At 43.6% G+C, this 23,819-nt stretch overlaps 1 protein-coding gene across 8 annotated transcripts in view; it reads right to left on the bottom strand.

The window, feature by feature from the left end:
* Positions 1-23,819, bottom strand: part of MCPH1 (microcephalin 1) — a 254,860-nt gene that overhangs the window by 213,842 nt on the left and 17,199 nt on the right. For all 8 annotated transcript variants that reach the window (XM_074329290.1, XM_019717760.2, XM_074329293.1 and 5 more), the window contains 5 exons: positions 15,524-15,611; positions 13,309-13,423; positions 9,658-9,801; positions 7,530-7,619; positions 5,949-7,019 (listed from right to left, as the gene is read on the bottom strand). In XM_074329290.1, the coding sequence (XP_074185391.1) occupies positions 5,949-7,019; positions 7,530-7,619; positions 9,658-9,801; positions 13,309-13,423; positions 15,524-15,611 (1,508 nt within the window). The remainder of the gene's footprint in view (positions 1-5,948; positions 7,020-7,529; positions 7,620-9,657; positions 9,802-13,308; positions 13,424-15,523; positions 15,612-23,819) is intronic.

Here is a 23,819-nt window from a genome sequence, read left to right as displayed (position 1 = left end):
ATGCATGTCGAGAAAACCGGAAAGTTTCCCGAGAGACTCGTGGACTATGTCAAAGTTGTGCCTGGGGCAGAAGTGCAAGGAACTCTTATTTCCAACTTCTTTCCTTCTGCACAACCTACTTCCTACCCTCAAGGCACAAAATTAAGACTAATGGCAAAGAACAATACATTTAAGCAATTCGTGTTTATTCATACAAGACACTGCGAGACAATGCAGTGATCAGACAAAAAGACTTCTGCAGGCTGATTTAAGAATTCATATGTAATTTTAACATAGAAGCCTATACAAAATGTTAACATTATCCCCATGGGAAATTTCTTCTCAGTCCTTAAAATCTGAATTCTGAATTATTCAAGGACAAATCCTTTCCATATATACTTTTGGGATTTGAGATACATGCAAGTTACTCACAGGTTCTATGTAAGTAAAACTCAGCTAATGAGAGAGAGAGAGAGAGAGAGAGAGAGAGAGAGAGAGAGAGAGAGAGACAGAGAGAGAGAGAGAGAGACAGAGAGAGAGACAGAGAGAGAGAGAGACAGAGAGAGACAGAGAGAGACAGAGAGAGAGACAGAGAGAGAGACAGAGAGAGACAGAGAGAGAGACAGAGAGAGAGAGAGAGAGAGAGAGAGAGAGAGAGACATTCATCTGATAAAATATCAAGTTCACGCTGTGAACTATGAAAACAAAAATAAAATCTAATGATCTTTAAGAGATGATAGGGAATCTTTTCCTTTATAACCATTGTAGCGATAACTAAAATATGGATTTTAAATATATAAATTAGTGTCAATACTACATCACCTTTCCCATCGGCAGTCAAGTCTGGGTCTTCGGAATCCCCCCGATATTTAAACACAGGTGACCTTGGCTGAAACTTCCCTACTTGGCTAAGGGAAAGGGGCAGGTGTTATAACAACCTTTCCTCGCCTCATTTATCTCAACACCTGGGACGCAGTAGGTGCAGAGCAAACATGACTAACGAATACATGGATTCAGGAAAGAACGAGTCAGGCAACGAACAGTCTTACACCCTCCCTGCAGCTGCCTCCTGCCTGCGGGGGCCCACTGACTGCTGCGTTCGGCTAAGAGTGCTTACCTGCACCGAACACACTGGCAGGTCCTGGGAACGGGGCTGAGAGAAACTCTCTTCTGGGTAGTACGTGAATTGTCAACCAGTGCAACGTTACTCCTCAACCTAAAATATTTAAGGACTGCACACACTGTACACCTACTTATTTGGTCCAATGGTCATGCGCACGCTCTTGAAGAAATACTGAGAACATGCAAAAACTTCTATATTGAACAATATCGAAGTGCCTATGATTGGCTGGGCTTAGTAGTTCTCATAAGACATATGTGAAATATTTCTGATTGATTCAATTTTTAAAATGCTATACTTCCTGATGGCTTCCGTGAGATATACCAAATCACCAGTAAAATGTATCAAACTTTCTCCTATGGCTGCAAAACAAACCCTGAAATTACACAAGCAATTCTCTGCCTTAGGATTAGGAATTATGAGCATACAAACAAAAGTATCTTTTACAATTACTATAGCATTTTTGCCTATAATTACCCATCAATTAGTTATAATCTACATAAGCCCCATAAGCAAACACTACTCTTCACGTCCCTTTTTCCTTCAGAGCCAGGATGAAGCCCCACAATCCTTTTCAACCCCGAGCTGCAGACAATGACCGCCAAGCACCTAAAGCCAGCAGACACCGTGGGTCATTTCCCTCTGGGGGCTAATGCACTGCGACGGAATGACATTGTTATAAAGGCTGTTACATAGTTCCCCAGACTGCGTGATGCAAAGTGTCTGCTAGTTCGTCTCCATCAAAACACCTGCTCCAGGAGTGCTCAGCTAACAGGCTAACCGAAACTCCATGCTCCAGAGATGCCTAGAAACCCTTCGGCCCAATGTTAGTTAGATGCTTTGCTAACTGGCACGGTGGGTGAGAGAAAGGGGCTGGACTTGGTGCTGCCATCAGCTTGTTAATTAGCATAATGGGTGTCAGAAATGTTTGTGTTAAATTCATGGATTCAAGTAAACTTGTTTAGATAAAGCACATCTGTGCGGACATGTAAAACGTCATCATCCATAGCAAAGAAAGTCCCTATTAAACCAATGGACATGGGTGAGGGCCCACTGATGGGAAAGCTTTCCTTACGCTTTTGTCTGTGGCCACAAGGCACCAGCGGAACCACGTCAGCTACCTATCATTGAGAAACAGGGAGGGGCCAAGTGGTGCGCTAACGCAGCACGACCAATCAGCCTCCTCTACTTGGCACTTAAAACCGACTTCAGCTGGGGTCAGCAGTGCCTGGGCAGTGGGGGGTGGAAAGCCACCTCAACAAAAAGGAACAGCAAACAACTAGACACTGCCCGTCCTGTGGTGTCAAAAGTTGTAACAGGTGAGATCTCTATTCCCACGCAAAATGGACGTGGACATATTTCCTGGGATCCAGCAACGTTTTTCAGACGATGCGAGAGCAAAGGGAATTTATTTTGAAAACCACTTAACGACACAACTGAGGGGCTTCCGTCTTACCTTCACTGTACATGTTTAATCTGCAATGTAAGTGGGGTGTGTTAAAAGGGACGTGTCAGGGAAGAATCTAACAGAATTCCATAAACACCTTTGAAGCAATGAATGCACCTGAAAACCACCTGCTTATGGATGGATATTGGTATTTGGCAGCAAGAAAAGGCATTTTCCAAGGTGAAATACGTGAACTCTTACGTGTCAGCCTAAACATTTGCAACCAATTCTGATGATGGTAACAATCCATCTGAACCCCAATTGAGAGATTATGCCTCCCCCTAAAATAAAACCGTTCTCCTTAGACCTGTATTACAAAACATTGTAGTTTTGAGTTCCGTCAATAAAAATTTTGAGAAAATGTCTTTTTTCTCAAGTAGTTACATATCTTGATTTTGACCTCTGGGCCACGAAACCTAAAATATTCACTGATTCATTACAGAAAAATTTCACTGACCCCTTAAATAGACTATATTAAAAAATGAAGTACATCTATTGCTCTATTGATAAGGAAATATGGAAAAATCTCTTTTAAGAAGCAAATTTTAAAGCAATAGGATAATATATTCCTACATATGCAATAACATCCCCTTAAAACATCTACTTGCATTTGTGTCTGTACGTGTACACACACACACACACTCAAGAGACAGAAAATGTCTGGAAGGAACACAGTGAACTAACTGCTGACAGCAACTGTTTCCAGCAGATACTCTCACCAGCTTATTCTTTCTCCATAAAGCAGCCAGGGTTACATTTAAAGCATAAATCAGACCTGATTACTCCCATTTAAAACCCCCAGTGGTTTCTCATCACACTTAAAAACAAAACCAAACGGCTCCAAGTCCTGTCAGGATTTGGAGGCCCTGAAGGTCTGGCTCCTGGCTGCCTTTCTCACCTCATTTCCTCCGTCTTCCTTCAGCCCAATGAGCTGTTCCTGTTGGGCCCTCTGTACCATTCCGCCCAGCATTTCCTACCCCAGGACATTGGTACTTGCTGTTTCCGGAGGCTCAAACCTGACTCCAGCAGTCACAAGGCGACCTCCTCTATACAGCCAGGCCTGTGATCTAATGTCACCTCCTCTGACAAGCCTGGCCTGGCCGCTGTCATCTAACCACCTGCACTTCTGTGGGTCTATCACACATTGCCCACTAGTGGACATCATGCTAACATTCACTTACTGTCTGTCTTCCTCATGAGAACATAACCCCTGTGAGGGGAGGACAAGTTGTTTCCTTCTCTGCCATCTCCCTGGAAACCAGGGACGCTGTAAAATGAACTAATGAAAGGAAGCAAGGAGAGTAAAATTTTACTTCCTAACAATTTTTGTTACATAAGCATGTATTCGTGTGTTGTTCATAAACTTAAATTATTGGTTAATACGATTTGAAAATTATTTAACAAAAGTAAACATCCCTCCCTCCATTTCAGTTCCATTCTGAATCTCTCTGTGACCTGTCCCTGCGACCTTTACTGCATTTACCACACACACTGACAAGGGCAACAAGTAAAAGTGAACTGGAAACAGACATTGAAAAAAGACTTTTATTTCAACACGAAAGATTTGGAGAGGTACAGCTGGATGTGCACAGCAGTTCTGGCTGCTCCAGGGTCAGCATACACGGAACGTTTAAGTAAACTGCAGGCCACATGCTTGTCTATATGGTAGAGGCACAGGGGCGGGGGGGGGGTGGTGCCAGCTGGGCTGACAATGCACAGTTACAACATCAGTGGGCTTTGATTTTCACTATAAAACAAAGGGATGAGATTTAGAGCTGACAATAGGCAAGTCTCTTCTGTCCTAACATGCAGTGCTTTTCTGTCCCTGGAATGACATAAACTAAGGTGACTCTAGAAGGCATCCTTGGATCAGAGCACAGAGGTCTGTTTCCATCTGAGTCAGATCTACTCACAGGAGGACCCTGACTGCACCCGTGACGGCTGCCGTCTGGTCTGCTGGAAGGCCCAGGCAGGGCCCTCCTCCTGGCCTCTGGGCTGCAGACCGTAGGCACTGTGGGCCCTGGGACCAGTCCTGGACAGGCCACACACCTGCGTCCAAGGACAACCACCCTCCTTCTTGACACCACTGGGAACAGGGGGCACCGCGCTGTCTGAACCAGCCTTTTCCCCACTGAATTTGTATTTGCATGTCATTACATAGCATTCAAAAGCTTTAAACCTCCACAAGATAAATACTGAGAATGTAAGCTTTGAGAACAGGATATTACTAACTACCAAAAACAATTCTATACATCTACTGTTGTAAATTAACTTTAGGGTCGACATGATTTAAAAATAAATATTTGAAAACATGTACTAAGACGAGTGGAATATAAAATATAGTTGCTTGACAAATTTTATATATTTCCAGAAAGGTAAGCTATAAAACTTAGGTTAAAAATATACAAAATTAACTTTTTGTGAGATGACTCTGGGGTGTTTACATGCAAGGAAAAGATACGCAACACATCTACGGTTACTTCAACCCCCACAGCTTTTCTATCTTGAAAAGGGTGGTTAAGACCATTCAAAGAGTAGAGAAATGATGAGGAATAAACTTGGTCTTATTGAAAACTTAGCCCAATCTTTAGGTAAATATTGTTAAAGTTTATGATTTTGGCACTTTGATTGCTGAAACCTGTTTGTGCAGAAAGGGCAAAATGTTTTCTGTGTTTGCTACTTTTGCTACAATTACATAGTTCATTAAAGTGGTTACAATTACAGATTGAAATAAATCTATTTAAATGATCTGCTTAAAGCAAAATAAATAAATAAAAGTCAAACAAGGCCTGTTACAATGAATTTCTTACCCAAGAAAAAAATGCTAAATATTTCTTCATAGCTAACACTGCCCAAAGTTTCTTCACAATAAATACTGATAACATATTCCCACATTTACTTTTTCATACCATCCTTTTTCTTGACAGAACCAACGGATCACACTACCTTCATTTCCCTTCTGAAATAAACAGCCTCACTGTTATGAGCTCCTTGCTCAGTAATCATGCTACGTGACAGGCTATACTGAAAACAAGGAAAAGCATTCACGCTAGTTGATTATTCATATGCGGTATCACATTGTTTTCACCTAAAGAAACTAAGGGCTTGGAGAAATGTATTCTTAACAGTAGATTTGACCAATGAGCTGAGAAATTCCATAGAATTTATCACTGGAAAATATCAAACTCACATTCTTTAAAATTAAAAGAAGAAAAGAAATATTTTAATTATGAGAAGGCTGTGATAAACATAAAAGATGGACGTGCTATTATATATTCCTCTATCCAAGACACTCGCAGGAGATGCACGTACTCTCACTACTCCCTCCATCTAAGTCTTCCCTTCCTTCTGTAGTTTTCCACACACACCTACAAAATGTAGTTTATAATCACTGAGATTCACCTTCAGAGGGACTCAATGTTCTAGAAGTGGTATCTTCTTTCTGCATGCTTTGTACGTCATCCACTTCTTTCACTGCTTTATTGCTGCCATCCAAGGGCGTTACATCACCGCGATGTCCTTTCTGACACGTGAGTTCACCGATGGTGTAAGCAGAGTTACTTTCATCAGGGCACACACCTCCTTTCTGAGCATCAGCAGGCCGACAACATCCTGCAGTTTCCTCAGCAGCAGACGTCTGCTCAGGAGTCGTACAACCCAAAGTTGTATTTGCTTCATCATCCCTTGGTTTCTGAAGACTGGGGCTGGTGTTTGCTGTTAAATTGGTCATGTCAACTGACCTGGGGTTCTTACCAATGCAGGAAAAATCAGACATTTCCAAGACGTTTGCTCTCTCCCTCTTAGAAAGAACAAATCTGCAGCGGAACTGAGCAGGGCTTGACGACAACGGACACCCTGGAAGACTCTCTGAACTCCTTTCCTCAAGATTATCAGGTGAGAAGTAATCGTCGTATGAGGACCCCTCCCAGTCCAGACTCTGGACAGCACATCCGCTGCGGAGCTGTGGGCTGCTTTCTGGCTTAAACAGCTGCAGTTTGGGCCTGCCTGACCTCCTGCTGCTCTTTTCCTTTCCTCTCTTTTTTGCAGGGGAATGGAAGTGCTCTGATGTTCTTTTTCTCTTTGCTGAGGAACTCCTGTGACGTAAATGTCCTAAACTGCAGCCTGTTGTTGCAGATAACACGGGAGACAAACCCTCCTTCTCACGAAACATCTCTTCAGCTGCTCCCTCAGACTGCTTCTTGTCAGGGCTGACCCCTTGGCCTCCAGGACCTCGCAGCCAATCCATCTCTTCCTCTGAAAGCTTGTGCATGGGTTTCTGAGGAGTTAACTGACTGAGGCACGTGGGAGATGCTGATGGATGAACAGTGCTTGTTTTCAATACAGGTGAAGAAACATACATGTCACTGTTAATTGCATCCACGAATCCTCCCGATTTCCTTTCCTGATTCCCACATCCTGAGTTTCCACAAAGATCATCAAAAGATATGTGCAGATCACCAGCAAAGGATTTATCTGGAAAATGTTAATAAAGAATTAACTTTTAAAAATGGTTTCAATTATTATAAACGTAATTTTCAGTTGGCCAATACTTTTTAAGCATCGTTATTATTTAAGAAGAGCTAATCTGGTTATCCTGGTTTTTTGACATGTAAGTAGGTCACTGACCTCATTCATCATGTGTTCCAAATATTCATTATCCACGCTGTGAAACCATTTTTCCTTAGCTCTCTTACTATTCCCTGTACTGAACAGTTTAAACTCATGCAGGTTACTTCACATAAGATCACAAGATTTAAAAAAATAAATAAGCAACTGATTCTGTGCCAAGAAAAACCAGAAAAACCAAAAAGGAGCTTTAACTCATGCAATTTCTCATGTCTCATTTTATTACAATACCTAATTTTAGGGTGAAATCCATGAATCCTAGTTTTTAATTAACTGCTCTTCTCATTGGATGAAATTCAAACTAAAATCATAATATATTTAAAAAGCTTCAATACATCACAGAAAATAAATTTTTACCTGAACACGAAGTATCATGTGAAATATTCAAAGATACTTCACACGAAGAGTTAACTGGGTTATCATAAGACTTTCCAATCATTTGGGAAGCTAAAAATAATAAAAACATTTCATTAGATACAATTTTAATATTTTTAGATGAAGTCAATAGCCCACTATTTCTATTCTTATATATCACACATACACAGACTTAGGCCTTGTACTTCATATTCCAGACTTATCACAAAACAACAAGCACAAAAAACTCGTACTCAAATCTATTACAGATGATGAGATTACAAAAGAGGATTAAATCACATGATAATTAAAGTTAGAAGGGGTCAGGAAAAGTCGGCTTGCCAGGGCTTAAGCAGAAGCTCGACAAAGGTGAAAATATTGTCTGTTAGCCTGACTGTTTGATGACCAAGGCTTTTTCTGTCAGTTACCTCTTTTTCAAGGTGACCTCTGTAATCAGAGCAGTGCTTCTCTACCAGGTAATGGGACGCAGGGTAATGCGTGCAGGCTCTGCCAAGCGTCACATTTTGGGAACGGGGGAGAGGGTGTGAGCTATGCTGCTGGCATCTAGTGGGTAGACAGCAGAGAGGCTGCACAACAGCCTGCCGTTCCCAGAGCAACTCCTCCACTAAGAATTACCCACACACAATGTCCAGTGCCGCGCTGAGAAACCCTCACGGTTTCACAGAAAACATCCCGATTATCCTACTCAATGAGTGAGGGCCTGAGTGTTGTCTCCCAAGGCTGTGCACACAGCAGGCCAGAAGCAAGACACGTTTCGGTCTCAGATCCAAAGATGCTTTTTAAAAGAAAACCAAAAGGATGTTTTTCTGAGAAAACTTAAGCAAAGAATTATAAAATGAGGATAAACCAAGATAAGGAAGATAAGACAGAGATAAAATTTTCAGCAATGAAGTAGCAGATTTAACGGTGCTAAGTAATAAAGCTGGAGGCAAATACAGGTGTGTACATGATGATACTTGAAACAATGCAAACAACATTCCCCAGGAACACTGCTGGTGACAACCTTCCATACCTGTTCTCACCCCTCTCAGCGACAGCACCCCCGGGAGCGCAGCAACGAGGGGAAAATGGTGACAACTGTTTGAAGGGACTCTGACAGTATCTATCAGAAACTTTAAATTCTGTCTTTACAAATTAGTGTTACTGAAACGATGAAATACACAGGAACATAAAGATTTATGTAGAAGCAGGTCCACTAGTGTACATATAGATCAACAGTAAAAAGTTGGGGGAAAGCCTTCTGTCCGCAGACACAAAATGGTTAAATAAAAAACAAGAACAACCATACCATGTCATTTTAAAAGACTAAAAACTGCAGCATTATTTCTAATAAAGAAAAATTAAAAAAATATCCACCAACAGGTAGATTCAATTCAATTTCAAAACTCTAGATTTAATTCAATTTCAAAACGCTAGACTACTCTGCAGCATCTTAAAAAAAAAAAAAAAAAAAAAGGTAGGTCCATACCTGACCTGGAAAAAACATCCAAGATACTTCTAAGAAAACTATTTGAACATAATAGGTTTCCCATGATCCCATTTAAAGACAAATTACACTTCCACAGAGAGAGCTGCAGGTGCCTATCTTTCTCACGTGCACACAGGTATTTGATGCCCTGGAAAACATCTGGGGAAACCCAGCGACTTAAAATGCGGGTCCTTCACAAGCAGAGGAGAATTAGGTGGGAATCCAGACGGCTCACTATGAACCATACACTGGCTAAATGTTTTATGAAACATATTTACATAAGTTAATTAAGAAATTTAAAAAGAAAGAAAAACAGACTGATGAATTAGATACTTAACCTAAAGCAAATTCCTTCAAAAGAGGGGCGTGATTAATTTTAAAATCACAAAGCTATTAAAAATTACAAAGAACGTACAACAAATAGGATTTTCAATCTGGGGAATACTATACATTCAATATATGTTTACAAATATTAATAAAAACATTCTGGAAGAAAATATTAACAAAGTCTACCGTGACATAGGTTAAAATCTGTTACCATCAGGAAACATTAAAATATCTAGGCAAAGGAAAAAAACCACCTTTCCACCACGATGTCATCACCTACTTGCAGATTCTCATTTTATAAATGTAAGCGCTTACAGGTAGGGGAGAGGTTTTCCCTTTTCTCCTTCATCTCCTGTAGTCTCTTCTCCATCGCCCTGTGCTGACCACAGCACATTTTAATGGTTGGACTGTACATCAACGAACCATTGGAATCAAACAAGAGAACAGGTATGTCATTGTCTGAAAATAAACAAAAATCCACATTTAAGCTCAAAACAATGTCTTCCCACTTCAGCAGCGTGATTCCTGTGGAGGAACATCCTGCCCCCACCCCACCTGTTTCCTCTTTCCTTTCAACATCATTCCCTGCGACCACCATGATGCTGGCACCACGGCCATCTCCACAACCAGCATCGCTGCCATGACAGCTGCTAGCCAACATGTACTAAGAAGTGGCCACGTGCCAGGCACTGTGGGAAGCACAGGACCTGTTTTATCTCATTCAACCTTTCACCAAACCCAATCCACCAGTTACAAGTGTCCCCATTCACAGACGAAGAAAATGACACACACGAGTTAAGGAACTTGCTCAACTGGGATCACCTAATAGTGAGAAGGTAAAGCCAGAATGAAAGTTGGCTCCTCAATGTGATGATGGATGGCAGGCAGGACATGCCACCTCAAACAAACACACCACTGTGGCACAAGGATTACTTTGAGCTAAAGGCAATTAAACAAGCAGCAGGTGCAAGAAGGGCGCTCTGACCCCCTTTTCTTCCCACAGGCGGGAGACAAAGCTCCCCCGTGGGACAGGCCCTCCTTCCACCAGGAGGAGAGACATTCTCACCACCAGAGATGGAGTCAACTCCGAGAATCCTGTACAAACAGACCTGTTAACACAACTCTCAGCTTCCCTTGCTCACTCCTCATATTTCAGTTACTTTTCCACAATCACCTCTCTTTGCTCAACGTAGGACATAAGTACTTAGTTTTGCCACTTCTTTGGGTCTTTATTTCCTTATGAGGGCTCCCGTGTCACAAAAAACATAAATTTGTACTTTTTTCTTGTTAATCTGACTTTTGTTACAGAGCCCCAGCTGAGAACCTAAGATGGGTAAAGAAAAAGCTGTGCCCCAACGACACGGCTAATACTCTGCTTCAGAAACAGCCACCACTAAGCACTGGCCCCACCCTCAGCACATGACTTACAGACCCACGTGGACTTGGGCCATGAAACGATGGGCGCACAACTGTGCATTTTTCCAGAACCCCTAACTGGCCTGTGCGCAAAGAGAACTTCGGGGCTCTGACCACCCTCCTGCTCAATAAAAGACGACCGAGAATCATTCAACAGCCTCTCCTTTGCAAACCTTGGGCTGGAACTACTCTTACCGCACTTCTCTCAATACAAAGACAGACACTAGTTGTATCTTTAATACCTTATATTTGTAGTTTTTAATAGGCGATTTCTGTTATAAATGTAGTGTAAACAGAGAACATTTTGTATCTATCATTACTGTTTTGCCAAATTCTTTTCAAATACACCATCATGATACAGAAAGGAGGCCCAAGTGGCCACAATACCAAGGATGACAGAGGCGGGTGCAGGGCTGACTCGAGGCTGCAGGGGCAGCCAGATCAGACTGGACATGGTGGCAGGTCACAGGACACAGGAAATACTATAGGATTTCCTCCTACACGCGTTTTCCGTAGGATGTCACTGAGAAACAGTAAGGCCTGAGTGGGGTGTCCACCTGCCTTCTGACTGCAGTATGGGGATGGGTCCTAAGGACACTGCCCAGAGGACCCAGCCAAGGAGCTGCTACAATGGTTCCGGGGATGCTGCAGGCTTGGAGAAGAGAGCAGAGAGGAGCCAGGCAATCATTTCAGAAGCGGGGCTAAGGGTTCTGATGGGTAACGTGTGTCAGGGAAGAGATGCCCAGGAGACGTGCATATTTCTGGCTGGAGCAGCATGGCTGGGCAGACAGTGTGGACTTGCTATGGAGTGGCCAGCATGGGGGTGGGGGGTGGGGGGGAGAGAGAGAGAGAGAGAGAGAGAGAGAGAGAGAGAGAGAGAGGGAGGCAGGCTCGATTCTCAGATAGTGGGATGACTGAGCACAAAAACAAGTGAAAGGGATAGCACTGTGCGTGCTAAATGCTCTAGTCAATTCTGTTACATTACCACGGCAGATTTAAAATAATGCTTCATAATTCTATAAAAAAAGTTTCAAAATACAGAGCAGAGACTTTGCAACATGGCAATATAGACTAAAAGAGAAAAAAGCAACCAGAGGAATTAATGTTCCCTATTCCTATGCTATGCATTACAGTTACAGCAACTGCTTATTTGTATCAACGATGTATCAGGATTGATCTTAAATACTGAATTTAGAGGACAGGTGACAAAGACAAAAGAGAAATACCAAAAACGCATCAAGTACTACAGTTTCATGACATTCGAAGGTATTTTTCTAAATCATTAAAAGAGTGTATCTAGTAAAAAAAAAAACCAAAAAAACAAACAAACTCCAATCTGATTACAAAATAGGAAGAGGATCTAACAGCCCTTTTCCAAAGAGGTCGTACAGACGGCCAGCAGGCGCTCAACATCGCTAGTCATCAGGGAAGTTTAAATCAAAACCCCAATGAGTTATCACCTCACACCTGTCAAAATGGCCATCATCAAAAAGACAACAGAGTCGTGTTGGCAAGGATATGAAGAAAAGGGAACCCCCTCCATATGTTGGTAGGATGTAAATTGGTGCAGCCACTATGGAAAACAGCATGAGGTTCCTCAGAAAATTAAAACTAGGACTACCAGGTGATCCAGCAATCCCACTTCTGGGTATATAACTGAAGAAAATGAAAACACTAATTCAAAAAGATACATGAACCCCCACTTTCACTGCAGCATTATTTACAATAGCCAAGACATGGAAACAATCTAAATGTCCATCAATATAGGACTGAATAAAGATGATGTGGTACACATATATATAAAATGAAATATTCTGCCATAAAAAGGAGTGAAATTGTGCCACGTGACACAACATGGATGAACCTGAAGGGGATTATACTAAGAAAAATGAGACAGACAATGAAAGACAGATACCGTATGAAATCACTTATATGTGGACTCTTAAAACACAAAACAATGAAGAACACTGAAACAAAACAAACCCCCAAACTCATAGAAACAGATGACAGATTGGTGGTTGCAGGGGTTGGGTGGGGGGGAGGACAGGCCTCAAGTGGGTGAAGGGAGTCGAAAGGTACAAACGTTCAGTTATACAATAAGTAAGTCACGAGGAGGTAATGTACAGCATGGGGACTATGGTTAATAATAATGCACTGAATATTTGAAACTTGCTAAGAAAGTACCTCTTCAAAGTCCTCATTATCAGAAAAAAAGGAAAAACAAGTTTTGCAACTGTGTATGGTGACAGACGTTAATAATGTATACAAATATCTATTCATTATGTTGTACACCTGAAACTAACGTAATGTTACATGTCAATCATACCTCGATAAACCAGAAGACTTTCTGAGTGATTAGCTCAACTGCATGGCCGTATAACAGCTACTGCCAGGTGTCCCTTAGGCCACTTATATTGTTTCCTTCCTCCTAGGCCAGAACCCCTGCAGCCCGCCTTAGCTTTGTCATCATGGATGCCACCAGTCACCAGGCAAATTAAACTAGGTGTGTGTGCACCAATGAAGGGGCTCATGCTGCCTTCCTCTGCTTACCTAGAGTTGTTTTTTGCCTTTGCAGCTCGTTGGCCATTTTCTCAATTTTCTTTTGAAGTCTCTTATTGTTTTCTGCTGTTTTAGGAACAAAATCTTTGGGCTGCATACACTTACGCTGTGCAAAAAAGAACATAAATATTAATACAATATTGCAATTGTGTAAGACAGGAAAAGAACCCTTCTATGTACATTTTGGTATCTTTTCTAACACTAATAATCAAACCTTCTGAAAGAGGTATTTTTTGCACTCTACGTGCATTGGTAACGTTTATTTCATTTTATGCAACTATAAAAATAAGGACAGAATTGTAAGACTGAATGAAACGCTGGCTGTACAAGTAGCTATGTTTTCTGAGGCATTTTCAGTGTCCCAGCATTCTTGGTTTCCATGAAAGTCCTTAAACAAAATTAGTCTCCTTTTCCTTATTTTTGCTACTCTCACGTTATCTCCCTGCCACACAAGAAATCGTGACATAGTAATAAAACATAAAAGCAATTTGTTATAACTACCAAAGCCCTATAGAAGTCAGAAACTAGTGGTGTGGGTGCATTCTGGGTGGAGCGTATTTCAGAGGGAACACGTAACATGATGGCGCTAAAATCCAAACACACATGGGATGTTTGAAGGACAGCAGGTAAGAGGGTCAGGCTGGCAGCAGCACAAGTGAGGGAGAGCAAAGCAGACAACTGCCTCAAAGAACCCAAAATAGTAAGGTCTGGAGTTAGGTTCAAATTGCAGTTGCATTTGGAAAAGGGAATGCTTTTAGGCGCGAGTAAAAAATGAAGTGTATGAGCAGTCGTCATTAATGCTCCCGATGAGGAAAAACTAAAAAGATTAATAACATCCAGCACCAGTCAGAGTATCAAGAAGCAGTGCTCTTGTACACTATCAGTGGAACTGTTCAAACAAAAATGTATACACACTTTGACCCAGTAATTTCATTTCTAGATATCCCACTTGGAGAAATAAACTCAAATATGTCACACAGACAACGTGCTTGCTTAATAAAAATCGACAACAATCTAAGGGTACGTGAATCCAAGAAGGGCACATTCACGCCACATAATACACTGCAGGAAAATGAGGCAGTTAGACAGCCTGACATGAAATGGTCCAAAGCATACTGCTGAAGAAGGAAAAGCAACCTACCAAACAATGCTCGTCATCCGTGTAAAACGTGTGTGCGCGTGCACGAGTGACACACGTCTACTGACTATCCCATCCGCAAGGAGCAAGTCAAACTGAAAACTGCTTATTTTGAGGAAAGGGAAGTCAAGGGACACATTTGCTTTATGTTTTACAATGTGTTTGCAAAATATTCTACAATGAAAATATGCTTGTACTACTGATGTGTTTAAAATATTTTTAAAATGATAGACACAGCTATTGCCCAGCATATCAGAGAAGGGTAGAACAGCTGAGTGCTCTACTTCACCCGTGATCAGATGAGAAGGTCTGCAGGGAGCATGAAGTTTACCCACCAGCGCACAGGCAAATTCCGGCTTGTCTGAGATGAAAGGTAAGGAAGATACCTGATTTACTATTGGCAGAAAATTTGGAAACATCCACAGGAAATTTCTTCTGTAATCTACAGGAAATGTACAGTTCTAGTCTGTCTGACTCAGTGTGGAGAAAGTCTGCAAATCTTCTCTCCAGTGGGGATTCTCATGTGAACACACAGTGACTTTGACATTTCACAGTAAGCTAGTTTACTCTCAAAGTCGCAATTAAGACTCTGAAGTAAATAAAAATCTCAAAGGCCCAAATGTGAATGAGACCTCAAACGAAAACAGTTGTCTTGTCTTTGTCAGCAGATTTTCTGTAAATATATAACTACACACTTGGATATCTGTGTCAGATTTCGAGATTCCCCAGCTAAACAGAACACAGGCATTTTATTACAGACCCAACAACCTGCAGTCTAAAGTAATTACAGGAGGACCTGAGTGTTCGCTTGTCTCTTGGCAACTTGTAGTTTTCTCTTGGCCAACCACAGCCCCTTCCATTGCTTGCAAGTTACATCAAAGTATTCGTAGCATAAAATAATCTCTAACTCGCTAAATGATGAATGTACGTGGAAAGAACAGTACCATCAACAGCAATACTTAAGACAACTCTCGAATATATTTCTAAAAGCTTTATTTTCTAAGAACAACAATAACAAACAAGCATGAATAAATTCACAACCACCGTCCATACCGAACTTGCACTTACTTTCTTTTTCATCAGGCGCGGTAAGTGTTCACTAGTGTTAGTGGCAGGGAACAGTGATTCATCGACGTGCATTCCTGCCGTCCTGCATCTGTGGAAGGAACGGGAGTCATCTGATGAGCACGTTTCTGTTATATTCACGCAGCATTAAGTCTGCACGTGTCAGTGAGTAATTTAAGAAATCCATGCACAGGCCATTCTAATAGACATGTCTTCAAAATAAGTATGCATATTACCAAATAAAGTCCATATAAATTCAACTTTCCAAAATTTTGTCGATATGGTGGTTCTTTAAGTATAAAAGAAGTGAGAGGCACGTAAAGGAAGTATGTTTTTCACGCAACAATTTCAGATTTGTACCACACTTCAGAATGACCAGTGCACAGCACTCAGAAAGGTGTAAGTACATGCCATTAAATGCATAATTTAAGGGTAAACCGGCTGTAAAATGAGTAATTTAGAGCTACATAGCTTTTTTCCAAAACGAAGTTCTCCTTTTCGTGTGTTTCTATTAAGAGACAACCATCACCCCAGAGAGCCAGGTGGGCAACCCCAGCTACTCCCCCCCCCATAACCAGTCTGTAGTAACATCCGTCATCCCCCCCCCCCCCCCCCCCCCCCGGTAGTAACGTCTACCTCCCTTCCTATCTTGGAAATCCCTTGACCGTGACCGACTTCTAAGCATTCAGCCGCTCACCTCTAAACAATCACAATGCTTCTCTAAATGTTCTCCTTCTCTACAGTCTCTCTCCTCTTCTAATTCATTCATGTTACCGAAACAGGAGTTTTACATTGTTTTACTCATCCCTCCCCAATCAGGATCAAAACTCTTCTACCACTCCCATGTTTACAGAATGTCACTTATCCGTTAAAAAGTCTTTTTAAAATACAGCCCGTAAGTACATCTGACTATATTTCATAAGACTATCACTGCTCAACAACTAGTATGCAAATGCTAGTTGAAAATATAACCAAATACAGTGAAAACAGAATGGGGCAAGTATGTCCATATTGATACAGAAAGCTCTGAAATATATTAAGAATGAAAAGGAAATTTCAGGAATGTGTGTGGTATACACAGTGCGATAAAGTATTTCTCCTTTTAAAACAAGTCGGGAAGATGGCGCAGCAACCTGCCACCAGTGCTATCACCAGGGGAGTGAAATGAATCTCCAAGTCGGGTCCAAGGACCCTGGGGCCCGAGACCCTTGCAGGGCATGAGGGGTCGGTCTAAAACTGTTTGTATCATAACACGAAGACGTTATTTGTTTTCATTTCTCAGTCTCTCGAGTACACAATAGAATTAACGCTAAATGACAAGTGCTGTCCCAACACCTTGACTGCAGAAGTACATGACAATGCAATTGTCTCCTATTAAAGCAGACGTGATGCAGCACTTTTCACAGCAGCCGAGACACGAAAACAACCTACGTGTCCATCAATGAATAAATGGATAAAGAAATTGTGATCTAGTAGATACACAATGGAATATTATGCAGCCTTAAAACAAATCTTGCCATTTGCGACATCACGGATGGACCTTGAGGACATTATGCTCAGTGAAGTCAGACAGGGAAAGGCAAGTACAGTAGCCGCCCAGTCCGAGGTTTCGCTTTTCCACGGTTGCAGTTACCACGTGCCTCATCCCGTCGTCCAGCATGTCCCTCCCCACCCATTAGTAACCCCTCAGTGACCGGTCATTGCCGAGGCATCACGGTGCTGTGTTCAGGTCACCCTTCGTTTACTTAATAACGGCCCCAAAGCACAAGAGTCGTGATGCAGGTGATTTGGAAATGCCGCAGGCGTAAAGTGCTCCCTGTAAGTGAAAGGTGAAAGTTGACTTTATAAGGAAAAATAACCATATGCTGAGGTGGCTAAGAACAAATTCTTCTACCTGTGAAATTGTGAAGAAGGAAAAAGAAACCCGCGCTAGTTTTGCTACTGCACCTCAAACTGCAAAAGTAATGGCCACAGTGTGTGATAACTATTTAGTTTAAATGTAAAAGTCTTTAAATGTGTGGGTGGAACACAGGAACAGGAAGCGTGTTCCGACTGATGACAACACATTGCGCCAGGAAGCACTGAGGTCACATGAGGACTTCAGCCAGGGACCCCCGACCCCGAAACAAGTGACCGCATTCCCATAACTTTCATTCCAGTATATTGTTATAACTGTTCTATTTTATTATTAATTACTGGTGTTAATCTCCCATTGTGCCTAACTTTTAACCTTTACTGACGGTATGTATGCATAGGAAGAAACATAAGTGTATATATGTTTTGGAACTGTCCGCAGTTTCAGGCATCCCCTGGGGGGGGGGGTCTTGGAACGTATCCCCCATGGGAAAGGGGCAGCTACTGTATGGTATGATCTCCTTATATGTGGAATCTAAAAAAATGCGTGTGTGTGTGTGTGTGTGTACAGACCAAGCTCGCAGATGCAGAGAACAGCTGGGTGGCTGCCAGAGGCAAGGGGTGGCGGGTGGGAGACGGGCTGCAGGAGACACAGGAGGGCTCCTTGGGAGAGTGGAAAGCAGGGAACCCCTAAGGCTCACCAGCAGTGAAGTGGACAAGTTAACTGGGTGTATTCAGACAGCAGTGAAAGTGAACTAACGTAGCTGCAAAAACATGAGTGAGTCTCACCGATGTGACGCTGAGCTAAAGAAACCAGGCACAGAAGAGTGCCCACTGCGTGACTGCCTACGGGCCTGCTTAAGGGACCACTGTTCGCATATGAGCCTGATTTTCTCTTTACTGTGGGGGGCTCTTCACAACAATAGCCAACTATGTATCCTGAGTCAATGGCACCATAAACCAAGCTAGAAAAAGACGTTTCGAGCAGAAATGACAGCGAGTTCAGTTTGGGACCTGTTTAAACCTAGCTGCTGTGGCTCGGCCATAGCTTCACCAAGCTGGCAACCCCATGCATAGGTCCGGCGCTTACAGGACATCGTGAGGACAAATACGGAGACACACATGTAATGCACACCCCTTGCCGGGGTCCACAGGGGCACGTCTACCTGGCTCAACGCTTTCTCCTCTCACTAGATCCACGCCACTGCCATTTGCAGACCCTCAAGCACACCGCTGGCATCTCCTGCCTCAGGCCACGACCTGGTGATCCCAGAACGCACGACGTGCCGTCCTGCCTTTCTCCTCCCCAACTCCAATGCCACGACTCCAAGAAGTACCTCGGCTCCTTCCTCATTCCCTTGTCAAATGTGTTTTCTTCATTAGAAAGGACGTTCCCTGAAGGTAGGCAATACTCCTGTCTAGGTACAGGAGTAACCCCAATGCCTGGCAAAGAGGAAGTACTCAAAAAACACTTTCTGAGTGAGTCAATGTCGTTATTGTAGCGACGCAAATGCTTCTGACCTAATCTTAAACCGTACATATACACATACACAAAATTACTCAAAATAGATCACAGAAACTAAACATAAAGCTATAAAACTACAAGAAAATGAAAGAAAATTTCATGATTTTGAAGATATTCAGATAGGATATCAAATACACAAAGCACAAAAGAAGAAAATGAAAATCTGGATAAAATAAAAAACTTGCATGCTTTGAAAAACACAATAAGGAATATGAAAAATAAGTCACAGACTGAGAGAAAATATTTACAATACATACATCTGACCAAAAAATTGGTAGTATTGCCTGCAACTCAAGAAGATGAAAACCCAATTTTTAAAAAATGAGCAAACAATTTACACTAAAGACAACACACAAACAGTCACTAAGCGTATTATCCGACATTCAGCACTAGTTGTCAGGGAAACAAATTAAAACCAGGTGAGAGCCTCACATATTTATGGCTCTTTTTTGACAAAGGTGCCAAGACAATTCACTGGGGAAAGAATAATCTTTCAACAAGTGGTGCTGAGACAACTGGTATCAACATTAAAAAAATGAAATGAGACCCCTACCTCACACCACACACAAAAACTAACTCAAAATGATCAGAGACCTAAATGTTAAGAGCTGAAACTGTAAAATTCTGAAAAAAATACATATAGGAATCAATGTTCATGATCTTGAATTTGGCAATGATTTCTTAAAGAACACCAAAAGCACAGGAAACAAACAAAAAATAAACTGGGCTTCATCAAAATTAAAACCTTTTGCTTCAGGGGATACTGCTGAGGAAGTGTAAAGACAAGCTACAGAATGGGGAAAATGCTGGCCAATTATATACATAATATGGATGCACGTGATATATCCAGACAACGACATACTATGATCACAAAATGAAATGACATTCTGATACAAGCTACAATATGGATGGATCCTGGGAACATTATGTTACGAGAAGGAAGCCAGGTACAAAGGCTGCACACGTATTATATGACTCCGTTTCTATGAAATGTCCAGAATCGGCAAATCCAGAGACAGGAAGTAGGTTAGTGGCTTCCTTGGACTGGAGGGTAAGGAGGGTTTTGTGAAGGGTACAAGTTTTCACACTGAGGTAATAAAAATGTGTTACACTAATTGTGGTGATGGTTGCACAACTCTGAGAATATATTAAAAACCACACTGGTTTGTACACTTCAAATGGCTGAACTCTATGGTGTTTGAATTATATCTCAAAAAGCTGTTACCAAAAAATAAACATGACACCGTCACACATCCACGAGAAAGGCTGACAGGTACGAAGAAGACTGACCAGTGTTGGTGAAGATGTGGAGCAAATGGAGCATCATACACGTCTGGTAGGAATGTCAAATGATAAACCACCTCGGAAGCACTTAGGGTAATGACCCCCCAAAAATGAAAGTATGTAAGTAAGGGCAAAAACATGACTGTTCCCAGCAATTTCACTCGTAAGAACCCCAAACACCCATCAACAGGTGAATGAACAAAGTGTGGCTGTGTCCATACAACACGACACAGCAATAAAAAGTGAAACTACTGAGACATGCAACAACATGGATTAACCTCAAAAGCATCACGTTGAACAAAAGAAGCCAGGACGAGAGGACACACTGGCTGACTGCGCTGAGACAAGGCCCTAGAAGGGGCCCAGCTCATCTAGTGACACAAACCAGACGGGGGGCTGCCTGCGGTGGGGTGGGGGCAGGCGGCAGGGGAGCCGACTGCGAAGGGACACAAGGGGCCTTTTTGGGGTGATGAAAACGCTTTCTATTTTGGTTGTGGTGGTAACATGGGTGTGCCCATTAGTCAAGACTCCGTGAACGGTACACTTAAGATGCGTACATGTTACTTTACGTCAATTACACTTCTTTAATGTCCGTTACACTTTTTTATAAAGTTGACTTAAAAAACCAAACTAATCGCTCAAGCCTGTAGAAAGTCTATCATTAAGGGGTGCGCAGAACTGATCTAATGAAAGAGGTGAAGGGAGGAAGGATGAAGAGGACAGGAGAGATGTTTCTTAATGCCGCGTTTTCCAAAAGGTCCTTTCACTACCAGTTTTTACCCTGCGCAGCACCGAACCAGCTCCTCCTCACTCGAGCAAACTGTCCCTTATTTCCCACGGTCACAAGCAACAAAACAGCAAAAGAGGGGGTGGCGAAGAAGGCTCTGGGTAGAGACAGATGAACAGAACCAGGATAATCCCGTCATCATGACCACGGCCCTGGACACGCTCATCCTTACAACGGAGGGCAGCCCTGCGACACCTGGAGGGACGCAGGCGGTACTGTGCTGAGTGAAGTAAGTCAGACAGACCCACGAACACCGGATCGTCTCTTATATGTGGAATCTACAGAACAGAGCAAATGAACAAACAAAACTGGAACAGACTCAGATGCTGAGAACAAACTGACGGCTGCTAGAAGGGGGGTTGTCAGGGGGCTGGGTGAAGAAGGTGAAGGGGTGAGGACTCGGTAGTGACAGAACAGTCACAGGGATGTAAAGTACAGCCGGAGGAATACAGTCAGTAATACTGTAACAACTATGTGTGCTGCCAGGTGGGCACAAGACTTAAGCGGGGATCACATGTTACATTATATAAATTTCTAACCACTGCACTGTACACCTAAAACTAATATAATATTGACTGTCAACTATAATTGAAAAAATAGTCATGAGGATAAAAAGTACAGCATAGGGAAGATAGTAAGAATATTATAATAACTGTACAGCGTCAGATGGGTAACAGACTTATTGGGGTGATCACTTTGTGAGGTATATAAATGTCTAATCACTATGTTGTTTTAATAATAAAAAATGAATAAAAGAAAAAAATAAAGTAACTGTTGATTTAAAAACAGGCAGTGAGCTCGTGAGAAGCCTCGCACCAACCCAGGTGGTACGTGCTGTAGTTTTCTTTCTATTTCACAACTGAGGAAAGTGAGGTGCCCAGATCACCGACCCAAGTTTACAAGACTAGTTAGTAGTTTGGGGAGCAGCTTCCCGCAGTCGGGTAACGTGCGTGTGGGCCCCAGGCGAGCAGTTCGGAGGGTCTGCTCACTTGCCCCCAGGAGGAAGTAAGCGTTCCAGCAGGTTACGCACGCGTCGGGTGAGATGGAAGCTGCCTAGAGACACGCTCCCTGACTCCAGTCTCCTCGGGTTTAGCCGTCACCTTGCCCCATGAAGAAGCAGGTGGCCTTAATGGTAGCATGTCACTGCACACGTGCAAACAAGCCGTGCGTCAGTGTGCCTAGGAAATTCTGAAGCCACTGAATCAAAACCAGGTTTATTAGGTGCTCACTCAAAATCCACTGAATAAACAAAAACAGCTCACCAGTTAGATTTCTTCTTTTCTTTCGAGATGTGAAATGATAACATTATGCCCCCATCTAGTGGTTAAGAAGAAAAGTGCTTCAAAAGATGCCCCTAAAACCAGAACCAACTTTCTGACCCTGGTTTTCTAACTGCTGCTACTTCAGAGCAGGTGGGAGAGAGGAGCGTGTGTGACGCTTCCCTTAGGGAAACCCCACGCCGGCCAGCACCTCCTCCCTTGAGAGCTAAGGAACACAGCACTTCCCACCGCAAGCCTGCTGGGGACCCGCGACCCCGGTGACCCCCAGGGAAGGCCCTCCAGGTGCCTGGACCCATGCTATGCCGAGGCCACCCATCACCCGCTCCCCAACCCTAGCCAGTAGCCAGGTCAGCCCAGTATCACCCCACGTAAGGCACGAAGGGGAGACCACACGAACGCCCTTTGTGAAGGCTCCAGCTCGGAAGCACACACCTCACTCAGTGGGCCAGTCACACGGCTCCCCGCTGGCACAAGGCAGAAGTCCAGGGCTCGGGAGCGGACAGACAGCAGACAGGGCTGGCAGCTGGGCTGTGACAGTGAGCACCTACTGAGCCTGCAGGCCAGGCGACGGTCACAGGTGGCAGCCAGTGCAGGCCTGGCCGGCAGGTACACCCCGCTACTGCCCTGTGAAGCACTCAGAGAAGAGGGGGTATTTGATCAAGGCTGCAGGAAAGGGAAGAAGCTAACGACCATTCGAGAACAGGGCATTTGAAGGAAAGACAACAGCGAGCAGTACGGCATGTACAGGTCACCGAGAGCGCCTGGCCTGCTGCTGCCAAACCCTTCTGCAGGTCGCCGTCCCCGACCTCTCCTCACTTTGTGCGTGCTGAGGCCCTACGGCCCGCCACCGCCCGGTGCCCACCCTTGGTCACCCCTGAGCACTGACCTTCAGACTAGAGGATGCCCTGTGCCAGACTTAAAACCTTCCCAAACGATAACCACGCAGGCAGTTGAAAGGCAACACATTCCCTGAGCACCACCTTCCTTTGGAAAACGGACCTGAGACTGCGGGTTCCTCCACATCCCCTCCCTGACTGCCCCGGCCACACTGACCCCGGGGGCCCCCCACTCAGCCCCGGCCACACTGACCCCGGGGGCCCCCCACTCAGCCCCGGCCACACTGACCCCGGGGGGCCCCCTCACTCTGCCCCGGCCACACTGACCCCGGGGGCCCCCTCACTCTGCCCCGGCCACGCTGACCCTGGGGACCCTCACTCTGCCCTGGCCACGCTGATGCCGGGAACCCTCACTCTGCCCCAGCCATGCTGACCCTAGCGGGCCCCCCACTCTGACCCCAGGGGGGGCCCCCACTGTGCCCCGGCCACACCGACCCCGATGGCCCCCACTAGGGGCCCCAGCCACAGTGCAGGGGCTCTGGACTTGCCATTAAAAGGCTGACCAACTCCACCCTGGACTGAATCAGGATACGAGCCCAGGGTATAAAGACCCCGAGGGCAATAAAAATAGGGTCAATTGATATTAGTGTTTGATGAGCCTCTGTAACAATTTCTCCAATCCTAATACACGTGTCTTGCTCTATCACAAATATTTCTGTGAAGACTGAAATCA

The sequence above is a fragment of the Rhinolophus sinicus genome, linkage group LG04 (assembly GCF_036562045.2).
Source record: "Rhinolophus sinicus isolate RSC01 linkage group LG04, ASM3656204v1, whole genome shotgun sequence".
Classification (NCBI taxonomy): domain Eukaryota; kingdom Metazoa; phylum Chordata; class Mammalia; order Chiroptera; family Rhinolophidae; genus Rhinolophus; species Rhinolophus sinicus.
Note: the sequence above shows the minus strand (reverse complement) of the source record. Positions and strands in the feature narration are given on the sequence as shown.